The sequence below is a fragment of the Plasmodium knowlesi genome (genome assembly GCF_000006355.2).
Source record: "Plasmodium knowlesi strain H genome assembly, chromosome: 13".
Taxonomy (NCBI): Eukaryota; Apicomplexa; class Aconoidasida; order Haemosporida; family Plasmodiidae; genus Plasmodium; species Plasmodium knowlesi.
Genome location: NC_011914.2, coordinates 1,555,036 through 1,569,897, shown reverse-complemented (window position 1 = coordinate 1,569,897; position 14,862 = coordinate 1,555,036). Strand labels below are relative to the sequence as shown.

The window sequence follows — 14,862 nt, the reverse complement described above, 5'->3', positions numbered from 1 at the left end:
CTTTATTTTGTTTCATTCGGTTTAGTTTCCTTTCCCTTTCCATTCTTTTGTTTTCTTTTTTTGCTTTTTTTTTTTTTTTTTTTTTTTTTTTTTCTTGCCATCTCGCCCGTCAGTCCAAAATGGAAGATGTAAAAATCAAGGACACCGTCATGGTATATGGCTACAAGGCCACAATAGAACATATAGAAGAGATCCAAGTGGGGCAGTCTTCTCCTGAAAAGAGAAAAATATACGCAGCTAGATTTAGCAATAGGGATGGGTACACAGATGGTGTGTACAGGAAGGAAAGGGTGTACACTCCGGAAGATGGATCCATGGTCGTTTTTTGTTTGCGTGATTCGATCAGACCTTTCAGTGGTATCACTGCATGTTCGCCTTATCTGCAGATCATTCCCCCCTCGGTTGGCGGGGCCCCACCGATTACATACCCCCGTTAGGCGTTGCGCTTACACACCCCGGTTAAGCATCGCTTCACGTTAACATCTTTATTATACCCCCTCCCCCCTCGTGCAGAAACAGAAAGCGCATGCATAAGAATCCAGAGGGTATTCAGGGGATACAGAGCCAGGAAGGAATTCCACTCCTTCGTCTCCTCCCTCGTTTGGAGAAAATTTGAACATCTTCACGAAAACATGACCCTGCACAATCATGAGTAGGCCAGAGGAATTATTTGCCAAAATGAAAGGAGGGGGAAGGAACTCCATGAGGTGGATACAGTTCACTTCATTATGTTAGCTCGCACCAACATACCTGTCATTACTCTATCACTTATCACTCCATCCGCAGCGAAATTTATAAGCCTCTCATCAAGGTAATAAGCGAAGACATAAAAAATGGGAAGATCCAGTTTACATCCAAATGCTTTTCCAGTAATTCCAACCAGTTTTCCCGGATTTCCACAACTTCTTACGAGGTAGGATATCTGACTTGATGGATGAGGGATAGAATGCACTTCCCCTCTCTGGTACTATTCACCTTATGTGTAGGCAGAACAAACAAATGTTTGTCACCGAATAATTATCTGCAAATTTTTTTTTTTCTCCTCTGCAGTCCAACACGTATAACGAAAATGTACCAAATCTGAAAGGCAAAATAGACAAGGCCTTCGCCATGGAGATCTTCCACTTTTTCTTGACAACCAAAAATGTAGGAAATGTAGAAAGATACACCGTTACGTTCTGACGGTATAATGCTACCACCGACTACATTCAAAATGGATACTCAATTACCGCTTCATCGTCACCATCACATCACCAAATTCCCTCCACGCCACCCCCCCCCACACACACACAGTATATCCTCCCAAATAACCTTGTCTGTAAGATCCTGACGAAAACGCAAAAGATGCTAGAGGAAAACATCAAGAGCTCTGTGATACATGTGGACATGACGAAGAAATCAAAGGATACCAAACTGATCGTAGGGAATGATAGACACTAACAACACAGTGTTTCGATGTGGTACATTGCTTCATTATGATATCAATATTATTTTATGGTCTTCTTTACAATCGCTTTACTCTCTCCCCCCCCCCCCCCCCTCTCCCTTTCCCATTCCCCACTTCGAAGATCCTTGGAGACGTACACGGCCAACTGAACGATGTCCTTTGGCTATTTAACCGATTTGGTTTACCATCCTCCAATAATATGTGAGCGAGGGAGTGTAGAAAAGTGAGAGAGTATTAATGAGTGCGGGAATAAATAACTACAGAGTAACGTATACATGCATATGTTCCATGTCATGTGTTTTTTTCTCCTCCCACTTATGTAGCTACATCTTCAACGGAGATATTGCTGATAGGGGGGAAAACGCCACGGAAATCTTCCTCCTTTTGTTTGTCTTCAAGTTAAGTAGTTACGAGAGTGTCATAATTAATAGGGGGAATCACGAATGCTCCTACATGAATGAAGTTTACGGTTTCTACAATGAAGGTAGGGTGGTACCAATTCCCGTGCTCGTCCTTGCTCTATTTTTTTTTTTTTTTTTTTTTTTTTTTTTTACATCACTTATGGTGTCATTTGCACCACTTCCCTTACCCCATCGGTGATTTCCCCTTTTTTTTTTTTTTTTTTTTTTTTTCCCATTTAGTGTTATCCAAGTACGACAGTGGCATCTTCGACCTGTTTCAAGGAGTGTTCGAATTACTTGGCTTGGCCGTAAATATCCAGAGTAGGAAACATAAAATCATGTCGCTTTCCTCACTTGGTTTGCTACTATATGGAATGGAATTCGAAAGGGTGACTGCGTTACTTCCACAATATGCGTGATTCTTCCCCCCTACACGGTATGCATTTTTCTCTCCTTCTCCGTGTAGATCAAATCTTCGTGGTGCACGGTGGACTGAGTAGGTACCAGGATCTAACCGTTCAGGAGATAGACGAGCTTGACAGAAAAAAGCATGAAATTTTGCACCCCGACAAATATGAGGATACCGTCATTTTCGATTTACTGTGGTCTGACCCACAAAAAAAAAACGGCATTGGAGGAAACGCACGGGGAAATAACTGTATCACATTCGGCCCAGATATCACAGATATGTTTTTAAGGAAAAATAATTTCGACATTTTAATTCGATCCCATCAAGTGCCTAAAACGTTGAAGGGTATTGAGAGTCACCATGAAGGGAAATGCATTACCTTGTTTTCCGCTTCCAATTATTGCAATAAAATCAAGAATCTCGGGGCAGCCATCGTGTTCAATCAAGATCTAACCTTCGAGGTGCAGGAGTACATGTCTCCCTCCCTTGAGGTCATTCGCGAGACATTTGAGGAAAACCAGAAGCTCCGGGAGAAGGTTCTTAATTCGTCGAAGATATTGGACCTGGAGAAAAATGTATGCATTGGGGATCCGCGATGCACATATTACAGGGGTGCCTACATTTATCGTGCTGTATAAATCACTGCGTGAGTACATCGCCCCTTTCCCCCCCCCCCCCCCTACACATACGCAGGTGCAAAGGAGCAACGATAAAATTTCTGCAGAAGGACAAATGAATGACATTCTAAACTGTTTGAGCACGTTAATTTGCCATGAAAAAAACTCTTTGTGGAGTAATCTCTATATGAAGGATAAGGATAACACGGGCAAGGTCCACATAAACATATGGAGGTAATGAGACTGTATGAAGGAGCAACATCATCCTGTCGCCATTGCACCAATGCACATTTCTGTTGTCAGTACATAGATACGTCCATACACTGATTTATCGTTTTACTGGTCCACCCCCCCACCCACCCCCCCTTCAGGGAGGAGCTCGAAAAGCTGAGCGGGACGAAGAAGGTGCCGTGGATATATCTGTGCAAGAAGCTCAAAATGATCGAAGGCAACCAGGTGCATTACAACAGCATCCTCAACAGATTCAAAATAAATTATGAACCCACTCAAAATTTCATTAACACAGAATGGAAGAGTGAGTGCTTCGAGCATTTGTATGAGGCCCTGCTCAAGGCAGACTTGAGTTTACGTGAGACCCTTATGGTGTTCGATAAGAACTTAGATGGAAAAGTTTCCTTTGCGGAATTTGAGCAGGTTCTGAAGGATCTCAATATAGGTAAGTGGTTCAGCATGAAGGAGGGGCTACACACGCGCGCGCACATATATACATATATACATATATACATACATATATACATATACATATATACATATACATATATATTCATATATATATATACGGATCCGATTCAGCGGAACCGGTTTATCCGCACTTAGTTCTGTAGTCCACGTTTTGTAGTCACAGAATCCTTTGCATAAATTTCTTCTTGCCCTTTTGTCCTTTCCGCTACACATTCTCCCCTACAGATTTGTCGAACGAACAAATCCGTATCCTGGTGCGTTTGATCAACAGCAACTCTCTGTGCAACCGGGACAGAGCGCAGGAAAATGATAAAATAGATGTGGCGGAGTTCATCGGGAAAATGAGAGTGTGTTATCGACTCGCAATAAACAAGGAGTACATAAATAACGATAAAATTCGAAAGCTAATTGAGACAATAGGGAAGCATATTCTGGCCGACAGTGCAGACACAGCTAACTTCCACTACAGATTTTACGAGGAAAATAATGAGAGGGGTGGATCGGAGAGGAGGAAGAGATCCAGCGTGATCAAGTCTGTTGCTCTCTTTCAGAAGTTTAAGAATTATGACCACTTTGGGAATGGTGAGTCCGACGGGGGGGAGGGATACAACATTGGATAGGATGATGGATACAGGGCTGAATTGCAGCGACTTCGATGTCGTGTGCCTCGCCGGAATATTTTCACACACTGGTGCCTATCTTTACAACGCCGCTGACCCCTTCGTAGGCTACCTGGATTACGACGACTTCGTGCGGGCGATCAAAAATTTTGACATGAACAAGATCAGCAAGGAGGTGGAGTTCGACGTGGACGATGAAATTCTGATGGAGGTAGGGACCTGCTGGACTGTCCACTTTGGTCTCTACCACGGTTGCTCTGGCATTTGTTCGTTTATATTCTCATTTTTTGTTCTATAGCTATTTTTTTTCTTTTTTAAATTTTACCTTGCCTGTTCAGGTGGTCAGGCAAGTTTTTCCCACATTTGCACACAATATTAGCTATTTTTTATTTTATTTTATTTATTTTTTTTTTTTGCAGCTAGCCAAATCCATAGACATAACAAAGTCGTCCAAGATAAACTTCCTGGAATTTCTGCAGGCCTTTTACGTTGTGAACAAGAGCAAGTATTCCTACGTGGACGAGGTAAGCGGGGCGGTCACCGATGACACGATTAGCAGTGATATCACTGTAACACTACTTCCTCCTTCACTGCTTTCCCCCCGTCATCGTCCCCTTCGCAGATCTGGTGCCACATATGCACTGTGATTTACGAGAACAAAGTGGCCCTGAAGAAATGCATGAAGTACCTGGAGGACACCATGCAGGGGAAAATAACGAGCATACACTTCCGCTATATTTTGATGGAGCTGAACAAAATCCTGCAGGAGCAGAAGCATGAAAAGTAACTAAAGATGGAAGCAGGCGCAGTTGCCATCGCCACTGCCGGGGGGATCCTCCGCAAATGCATACATATATACATATATATGTATATGTATACGTATACATTTATATGTATACATTTATATGTGTATATATATATATATATATATATATATTTTTTTTTTTTTTTTTTTCTTAAGGAAAAAGCCGCTCACGGACGAGCAGATCGACCTACTGTCCTACACCGTGGAGACAGATGACAAGATAGACTATGTCGATTTTTTAAACTCCTTCAAGCCAGTGTACTACATATGACGAGGAAGGGAAGTTCGTTTTTCTGCTTCAGTTGTCATTTGGGGGGGATAGTCCTCCAGGGCCACTTCCTCTTCTACGTAGCTCCGCAGGAAGGAAAAACGAATTTACTTCCGGCCCATAATCACGTGTACCTACATGAAGGAAGCGAACCAAGCAGTGCAAACTGCGCAGTAGCAAATTTTTTGTTTTTTTTGTTTTCCTTTTTTTTTTTTCTGTTAAACGTTACTTATAATAATTTGTGGCATATGATTTTGTCCCCCATATCATTGCATTTTTATTTTAAAAAAGGAGGAATGTCCTATTCGACGTCTTCCCCCTCGATGGAATTTATTTCCCTCCCTTAAGAAACTTACGTATCAACTAATGTGTGCAAAAAAAAAAAAAAAAATAGAAAACTCAAATGAACCAACTTGCAAAATATGCCTGAAGTGGTGGACGAGCTGAAGTTATTCCTAACGAACTTGGCAGTAATGAAAAAAAAAAAAAAAAAAAAAAAGAAAGAAAAAAAGACACCATGTGTAGGATGCATAAATGGCAACTCTACCAACCGTCGTAATGGTGCCATTGATGTGCGTTTGATACGTGGAGATGATCTCCCAACTTGTGCACATGAACTTCGCCAACATCGACCGACTCATCCTCATCCCCGCCTTTCTCTTTCCCAAGAAAGGGTCCGAATCTGTTGACGCGAAGGATCTGTTGAGCGCAGGTTGGCCGAATGTGCTCGTCTATCCGCGCGCACAGAATAGATGTGGGTTCTTTACCTCTCTATACTTACTTGACCACACATGAACTTGTAGTCATTGCACAGATAAAAAAAAAAAAAAAAAAATCTGTATGCCTTTCTTTTCGCAAAGGGATTGCCGACAAGTCCATTATACAAAACATTGAGGCCAAGCTCGGGGGAAGCCCCTGGAATGTTCAAAGATTGATAGATGTAAGGGGGAAGACAAAAAAAAAAAAAAAAAAAAAAAAGGCAAACATTCATCGGAGAAAATTAACAACGGGTTTTACTCCCCCTCTATCCACTGCATGCGTGAAATGATCACACTAAAGAGTTTTTTCCTTTATACATAACACAGCTAGGCATAGATACAATTCAAAGTGGGCATACGCATGGTGTAGAAGATGGCGAAGATGATGAGGATGACGAACCGAAGGACGAACTGGAGCAAAGGCAAGACAGCAGCGATGACTTCATTTCCGATTTGGGAAGTGCACGCGTGGTGAGGTGTCAGTTGGGTCTGCCCGTGGATGGGGAAGGTTACGGTGGGGGTGACGAAGAGAGTGATGGCCACCCGAGTGATGGATCGGATGCGTCAGATAATTTCACCGCTAGTCAGACCGCTAGTCAGACCGCTAGTCAGACCGCTAGTCACACGGCTAGTCACACACCTAATCACAATGGCAACCAAAGAGCCGAACGTCGAGACCGCCTAGGAGAGACACCCATAAAAGAAGCGAACTTCTTTCAGGAAAATGTCAATTTACGGAACTGTGTCTCCATTGGAGAAGAAGTGAAGAAGGAGGCACAAGAGAGCTGTATTAATCTGCACCCCGTAGTTAAGGAGTTCATTTGTTTGGTAGTTTTTTTATTTGCTCGAATAAGGGAGGAGGGAGGAGGGGGGGATATCTCATACGGAGGAAACGCACAGCACAGTGTCGAAATCAGTAGTGATGGTAGTGGTGGTAGGAAATCCGACGGAGTTGCGCATGGACAATGCAACACATTTCGCGATAGCCGCACGGGACCCACCACAGAGTACGAGGAGGGCGCACCAAATACATACTCTGAGAAGAGGAGAAATGTAGGAAAAGTGAAATATCTGAACAGGTCCATCCGAAAATATCCTTCCCTCTATAAAAACATATCCTGGAAAGGACACCAGGGAGGGGAGGATCCTTCGTCGAATTCTATCTGTACCAGTGAAGAGAGCAATAACGAGGAGAGAAACTTCCAATTCAGTGGGTACTCAAAAGGGAGAAATAATTTTGGTCCACATAGAAATAATAGATCATCCCGAAAAATTCACAATAACTACAATAGGAGTTATTACCATGGGAAAGATATAAAGTCTATGCTATTCACCCTGAACGAGGAGAACAGGCATGAATACAGTTTGGATGATATCGAACAAGCATTGGCAGAAGAAAATGTCAAAAGAGTGTGTGAAAAAGTTTATAAGCATATGGAAAAGGTTAGCCAAATGAAGGATGACCTAGTGATGGGAAAAACTCTCCACTTAATTACATCCTTTCTTTATTTAACATATACACATCTGGGATTGTCTCTCCTCAGAACGAAACAAATTTTCCACACCATGTGTCATGTGAGGAATCAGTTTGAGGATTATAAGAAAAGAAGCAGAGAGGTAAAAAAAGAATTGGAAAAAAAAGTGAAAACATATTTGCAAAGAATAAAAATGAATGAAGAGTGTACAGAAGAATATGGGAAACTTAAAGCTTCTTATGAAGATATCAGGAGGGAAAAGGATAAACTGAAAAAATACGAGTACGTTGTGCATAAATTAAGGATGAAGATTCATTTGTTGGAGGCGGATAAAGTTCTCCTTGCGAAAAGGAAAGAGGAACTGGAACTTGTGGTCAGACGGAAAGACGCCTACTTCGCTGGAAGTACACAGGGAGAGAAAGTGAAGGAAACCAGGGGGAGGATCACTCAGGGGAAGGTACATCAGGCGAAACTCTCCCGCGAAATGTCTACCATCGCAAGGATAACAAAGTTGGTACCGAAGGAAACACGAGACACGTCCAGTGGGATTCAGTGCACCCTTCAGAGTGACACGACTGAATATCCTCTTCCGGGTGGAACAACAAGCGTGTCGGAGAACAACACTAGTGAGAAAGAGCAAACTCTGAACCACATGGTAGACATTTCTACAGTCGATAAACGTTCCGTGGATAAATTAATTAAGCTTCCTTATTCTGAACCAGAAAAAGAAAACGAAAAGAAAAAATCAACATATCATATGGTAAGTAAATCCGTGCAGACAATGGAGCAGATACAGTTGGGAATGGTTAATCTTCTCTCTTCGGAAGAAATGACTGATGTGGGGGGAAGTGCGCAAGGGGCAAATGAAACAAGCAACGGAAAAAACTTGAAAAAAGGAATACCCAGTGATCGAAGGGATGCTTCAGCATTGGTTCTGGATATGCATCATCCGTGCAGAAGGATGGTACTCGTTCATGTAGAGCCCATTTACATGGCACACTCTCTCCCGCTACTCATGTCACATGGGGGAGGTAGGTCGACCATGTTGAATAGGTTCTATTTTGGTGGGGTTACTCAGTTTGAAAAAAAAATTAAGAGGGGGTGCTTACCCAAAGGAGTGATCACCCCCCTGTGGAGAACAATAATAATTGAAAAGTTATGTAGCCAAATGGGTGGAACGCATTTGAGTGGTAATGCACCTGTTGTCCATATGCAACTCCTTCATGATTTTGCAGATATATTTTCACGCTTTACTTTATATGATGAATTGGTAGACGAAATGGGAGTTCCGAATGTCAACTTGATTTGTCGTGGTATCTGTTTTATCAAGAAATGTCTGGATCGATTTTCCTCCACAACAAGTCGCATTCTGAGTCACCTCATTTCGCACCAGGAGGTTAACACACAGAGTGTAGAAGTTATCATCTCCTCCTTCTCTTGGCATTTCTTTAGAGGAGAAAAAGATCTGATCGTAATGCACCATGATGATATGTGTGCAGAGGGGGACGACTCCAGTGTTGTAGCTTTGTCTGTAGAAGGGAAAAGTGAAAACCAAGTTGGTGAACTATCTTTTGATGTGTTCCATTGCGATGATTACTTCCGCGGAGATTATCTTCTGGACGACGAAAACTGTCACACTGATCGAACCATCACACAAGATGATACATCAAATGGATTGAACTACTTTTTTGGAGCTTTTTCCGAAATTGGTGTCTACATGAGGGGGGTGACCCACCATGGGTTATCCACCCTTCATACGGAGAGGAGAGGAATATTCACATGGAACAGAATGGACCAGGAGGCAAGGACTCACACGAACAGGAAGGCTTCACAACTTGAAGGAGGAGATGAATGTACTCTCGGTAAAGGTTCCCCCTTGAAGGAGATTTACCCAAGGCATGAAAGTAAAAAAAAAAAAAAAAAAAAAAAAAAAAAAAAAAGTTGTGTGATGGGAAGGCCTTGTGTCCATTCTTCATCATATCCTATCCCCAATCAGTGCAGTGTTCTCTACATTCCTTTTCACCAACACATATGATGTGCACTTCCCTTACACAGGATTCACAAATTTTTACGTGGATACAAGGATACATGTCATTTACCTCCCTGTGGGTGGTACGCTAAGGGAAGACCAACTGACGGGGCGTTCGCTAAATGAACGTATGGAATGGTCGACCATCCAAAGTGGAAGAATATCCAAACAGAGTGAATGTAGAACAAGTCAATGTTCTCCCCAACAGAGCAACAACCCTAGGAGAAGGGTTTCTCCCATGATATGGGAACCCCCTTTGGGGACGAAGAAAAAAGGAAGAGAGGTGGGATGGGCAACGAGGAGGGGTGTTATTAACCAAAGGGGGTGGACAGAATTATTGAACGTTGGAAAGACCGAAGGGATGATCCCTTGGAGAGTGAAGAAACGGTTCTGGCATCCCAATGGCAAGGGAGAGTTCACTCATGGTAGAGGTACCAGAGATAATGAATATATTCATCCCGGAAGGAATCTTACAACAAAGGATTATCCTTATGATGTCAAGGACGGAAGAAAGAAATTCTTCCTAGTAGGGTGGCGAAGGAAAGTAGGAACATGTTGCTGGATTATGAGGGACAGCACTTCCACAGAGAGTACACCAAGGGAGGAAAAAACTTACCTGAATAAATGGTGGAACAGGAAGCTGTTTTACGAATGGATAGGAGAGCACAAAATATGGATGGTAGTACTCTCCTTGTTAGTCATTCTACTTGTCGTTGTTGATACGTACCTATTGGACAGATCAATCCTTCTGTGTCTCATGTACTGTGTCTGCCTAGTTGTGCTTTTAATATTTTCCGTGATGAAGAAGTTAATTCACATGGTTCACATTCCATTTGGTGAGAAGATATTGTCGCAGGATTGGTTGGATGTCCTCTGTGTTTATTTCATTCGCATGGTGAATTATTTTCATTGCGGGTGGTATGAAAGTGGAGAGGGAGTCCTACCACCGTCCTAGCGGGGGTACACGGGTGGGACGAGGCGGAAGTTGAAAGGAGAAAAAAATTCATTCATTCATTCATTCATTCATTCATTCATTCATTTTTTTTTTTTTTTTTTTTTTTTTTTTTGGGGGGGGGAGTGGTGGGATGGGGTTATCCTCCCTACTGCCGAACTGGTGCATTCACTTGCCCTTCTGTTGGAAAAATTTATCCGTAGTGAGGAGAAAAAAGCATTCCATCTTTTGGAGTTAGGGTGTGACACTGAGGTGGCGTACTACCTGTTGATGTGTACACAATTTTCCAAGGAGGGGGGAAAATTATTTCTCTTTTGCATTCCCTCGACGGATGAGATGAATCAAATGTGCCGCTCATGAGGTATCCTCAATTTTCTCTTTTCTGCGTCTTCTGAAAACGTTTGTGGAGACTCTACACCTGACTGGGCGTACCGCAGGAAGTGGTGCAATCCAGTTTAGGAGTTTTCCTACAGAAGGAGGGGAGATAATGGAAGGAACTGAATGGAAAAAAAAAAAAAAAAAAAAAAAAAAAAAAAAAAAAAAAACACACACACACACACACAATACAGCGCAATGCAAAGTGAAGGGGAAATCGCCAACGGGTGGTATAGACAGAACTGCACAAATGGGTGGCAACACAATGACCCAGGGGTGTGATGTAACTTACCATGATTCCCAGACATGTGCGATCTTCCTACGCGCATTGCGGATATATTCGGTGTCTCTACTCTCTTCACACTGCAGGTTCGTGTGCAGGAGGAATTGCTTCTATCAGGGAGAACCGAAAGGATGAATGCTACAATCTTCATTCTTCGTAGTTCCTCTAGATGTCTCTTTACTTTTCTTCGTAAAATGCGCAGATAGTTCCGTTTATTCTCTACCCTTTTTGTTGTAGGAAATTTCGTTGAGGAGGTGGTCGAGGTGGAATTGTTCTCCCCGATGAAGCGTCCACCTGTGAGTGCCAAATTTACCCTCCTAAGTTGGTTCCTCAAAAAGGAAAAAATCGCCGCGCAGTTGTCCAGAAGATCCAACCTAACGTTCGGTGCAATTTTCATCTCTCCATCTTTTTTGAGTCGAACTGAACGGGGTGTCTTGTTCTCACTGGAACATAGAAACATTTTTCCGCTTTTCATTGCATTAATTTTGCGCTTTGTTTTATTTAGGGTATCACAATGGGAGAGGAAAAGGGAACTCCTTACGATGGAACTCCATCCATTTGTCATCTCAAATTCCTTCGTTTTGATATCCTTTTCCTTGAGGAACTCCTTCACTCGTTGAGAAGAAAATTCTCCAGGATGAAACAATTTACATTCAATCGTTTGATTAGGTAAAAATCTCTCTTTGACGATATCGTTATCATCTTTAAGGTTTATTTCTTTTTTTTTTAATTTTCTTATTTTTTCATTTTTTGCATTTTCGTTTACCTCCTCCTGTGTGGAGAGGAAGGATTCATTTCCATCATGGGATTCTATGAATGGCTCCTTTGGCGCTGAGTCTGTCTTCTGGAAGTAGCACCCGTGCGAACTCCTCCGCACAGGTTCGCTTAACAGAGGAGTGACAACCATTTGGAGTTCTTCCCCCTGCTGTAGACTAACAATGGGAGAACAATTCCCTTCCTTCATACCCACCTCATGTTGGTCTTTCCTTTGGTCTTTCTTCTTTTCCTCTGAATCCACCTCCTTTTTAACCACACCGTGATTATTCTCTTCCCCCTTCAACAAAATTCCTACACTGTCTTTTCCTTCCCCCTTGTCTCTTCTCCTTTTATGTAGACACTCTTTCTCGTATTTCCTCTGGTAAATCAAAATATATTTTTTGATATGGTTGATCAGCTGCATCTTCCTCTCTAGGTATTTTTTAATCATCGCTTCGTTTTTGTTTCTTTGCAGGAATAGTTCGCATGTGTCTTCGCGTGAGTAAGATTCAGATTCGTCTCTTCCCTTTGGCTTATCTCGTCTTCCTGAAGCAGGCGTCTTTCCAATGGTTGACTCTGCCTTCCGATCCTCCAACGCCCTCTTGGCCCTCCTAATAAACTGCACGAACTCTCTTCCGGGATGTTCCCCTGCATTTGTTCCTGTTGTTCTCCTGACTGTATGAATCTCTCTAATTCTTTTTACTCCGTTTAAAATTTTCTTCTTCAGTTTTGAGATGGCCTTTTTGTACCGAACGATGTGGCACATTTCATCCACCGGGTCGATTTGGTCGAGGAGATCAACAGGTTCTGTCTTTCCATGGATTGCGATGCTCTTTTTTTCGCTCTTTCTTTTGGATTTTTTTTTTCCGTTTTTCCTTCGAACCGTCTTGGCCTCCTTGGTTCCGTCATCCTCAACATCAACGTGGTCATCTCCCTCATCGTTCTCCCTCCCAACGTATTTGTCTGCAACGTATTTTTCTGCAACGTATTTTTCTGCAACGTATTTTTCTGCAACGTATTTTTCTGCAATGTATTTTTCTGCAATGGATATGTTCGCATTAACGGGGCTCCCCTCTCCCTTATCACTCCTTAACTCTTCCTCCTTCGGCGTATCCATTTCAGGAGGGATAAAACGAGAAATTTTTTTTTTCACCTTTACCACTTCTCCGTGCACACCTGTACAATGATGTGTCGTCTCCTCCGTGTCTCCACCCCTGTGGTCATCTTCTCCAGATATCACAGCCCTGGAGATTTTTCTCCTTTCCTCCCTGTCGTACGATGAGACAGAATAAATCACATTGTACGAGGAGGAAGAAGATGAAAAAGATGAAGAGGAGGAGGAGGATGATGATGATAACGATGGAGAAGTTGACGACGATGATACCGTCAGGATAAGAGAGTTTTCCAAAGAATGATCAATCTCGACGTGTGAGGTACTTGCGTGCCTATTCTGTTCATCAGGTGACAGATGCTCTTTCTTTTCCTCTTCACATGGTTTTTCCCATTTCTCTTTCCTACTCCGATGTGGTCCCCTTCCGATGTTACCAGTACTACAGTTGATGCGGTGGGCGCCAACCAAGTTTGGTCTCCCAACAAGAGCACGACCCCTTTGGAGTTTAAACCCTGCGCCCCGAGGAAATCCCTCTCTCGTCCGATCCGTCGTCCTCTCCGTTGTCCTGTCTGTTGTCCGGTCTGTTGTCTTCTTCATCCATTCCGTTGAATGCACAGTTTTAGTCATTGAAGGATTTCCCCCTCGGCGGAACAAATTACAAGAGCTCTTCTTTCCATGTACAGCAGAAGGTACTAAATCTATTGCGGAATTATTTTTAAAATAATCTTCTTGTTTTTTTTTTTTCCCTTTTGAGATTTGTACTGAGCGGGAGGAATTATTGTTTTGAAGAGTATGGAGAATATTTTTTTTGTGTTTTCTTATTTTTTCGTTACTTCCGGCCAACCTTTGGGTGTCTAGCTCCTTTTTATGAACATGTAAGCATCCACCGTGTTGCCTTGGTGTGTCTTTTGTCCTGAGGGGGATCAATGGGCCGAGTTTCTTCAAGCTATCCTCGCCTGATTTCTTCACTTTCAAAGGATCTTCCTCCTTGGGCATTTCCTTCAACTCTTCCGATAGCTCTCCCTTTGGCCCCTCCGGTGATATTTTTTTGGACACCAACTTGGTGATCCTCTGTTGAGATCTGAGCCACTGCCTGGCCATCCTGTGGTTCCCCCTCGCTGCACTTAGTTTTTGCGAAGAGACATGGCTTCTCCCTTGGAGAGCAATTTTCTCTCCCCTTTGCATCGTGACCTTCTCCCCCCCATTTATACAGAATGAATGGTACCGAAAGATATTTTCTTTTTTTATAGAATCATGCAATGTTCCTTCTTTGGAGAAACTAGCTCTGCCGAGGCATTGTAACAGGTGCAATTTGTCACTTTCGGAGATGAAGGAATTCTTTTTTCCACCCCTTGGTTTTACCTCGTTTTGTCTGTTCTGCTCAATTGGTTGTGTGGATCCATTTTGTTCATTCCCACCGTTCTCTAATTGGTGTATCTCCTCTTGACAATTCCCCGAGAAAACCACGTTGGTGCTGTTTTCTCGCTTTAACCTTTCTTCGTATTTTTTGATAAAGTCCAAAAGGTTTTTATTCCCATCCAGATTTATGAACAAGCTTTCCTCCATCTTTGGTACCCAACTGATGGGTGTCTCTGCCACAGTGTTGTTTGCACTTGTTCTACGGTACTATCCCCTTTGGGCAAGAGAAAAGTAAACCACAAGCATACAGGTGGAATGGTAACTAACTCGCCTTGCATACACACATGCGGAGTGCGTTCTCATTCTTTTATTCTCTTTCAACGAGTAGGTGCGTAACCATGTTTTCTCCATCAATCGTGAAAGGTGCGAAAAATTTTTAATCTCCATGAGGAGAGAAAACATAACTACTACGTTAGTGTATCCACATTTAATCCA

General features: G+C 42.6%; 3 protein-coding genes across 3 annotated transcripts; 2 read left to right on the top strand and 1 right to left on the bottom strand.

Annotated features, from left to right (window-relative positions):
- Window positions 1-119: 119 nt before the first annotated feature.
- On the top strand, window positions 120-5,272 carry PKNH_1334700 (serine/threonine protein phosphatase 7, putative; the record flags this gene model as incomplete). The annotated part of the gene is made up of 16 exons (XM_002260742.1): window positions 120-357; window positions 514-652; window positions 787-913; window positions 1,051-1,146; window positions 1,294-1,419; window positions 1,569-1,648; window positions 1,771-1,931; window positions 2,089-2,169; window positions 2,315-2,832; window positions 2,951-3,108; window positions 3,246-3,550; window positions 3,802-4,158; window positions 4,304-4,407; window positions 4,616-4,720; window positions 4,819-4,979; window positions 5,158-5,272. The coding sequence occupies 16 exons, from the start codon at window positions 120-122 to the stop codon at window positions 5,270-5,272; spliced, it is 2,871 nt and encodes a 956-aa protein (XP_002260778.1).
- Window positions 5,273-5,691: 419 nt separating this feature from the next.
- On the top strand, window positions 5,692-10,486 carry PKNH_1334600 (conserved Plasmodium protein, unknown function; the record flags this gene model as incomplete). Its single annotated transcript, XM_002260741.2, has 5 exons — window positions 5,692-5,739; window positions 5,939-5,981; window positions 6,130-6,209; window positions 6,355-9,406; window positions 9,558-10,486. 5 exons carry the CDS (start codon window positions 5,692-5,694, stop codon window positions 10,484-10,486), a joined length of 4,152 nt encoding a protein of 1,383 aa, XP_002260777.2.
- Window positions 10,487-10,837: 351 nt separating this feature from the next.
- On the bottom strand, window positions 10,838-14,574 carry PKNH_1334500 (conserved Plasmodium protein, unknown function; the record flags this gene model as incomplete). The annotated part of the gene is made up of 2 exons (XM_002260740.1): window positions 10,838-10,950; window positions 11,151-14,574. 2 exons carry the CDS (start codon window positions 14,572-14,574, stop codon window positions 10,838-10,840), a joined length of 3,537 nt encoding a protein of 1,178 aa, XP_002260776.1.
- Window positions 14,575-14,862: the final 288 nt, after the last annotated feature.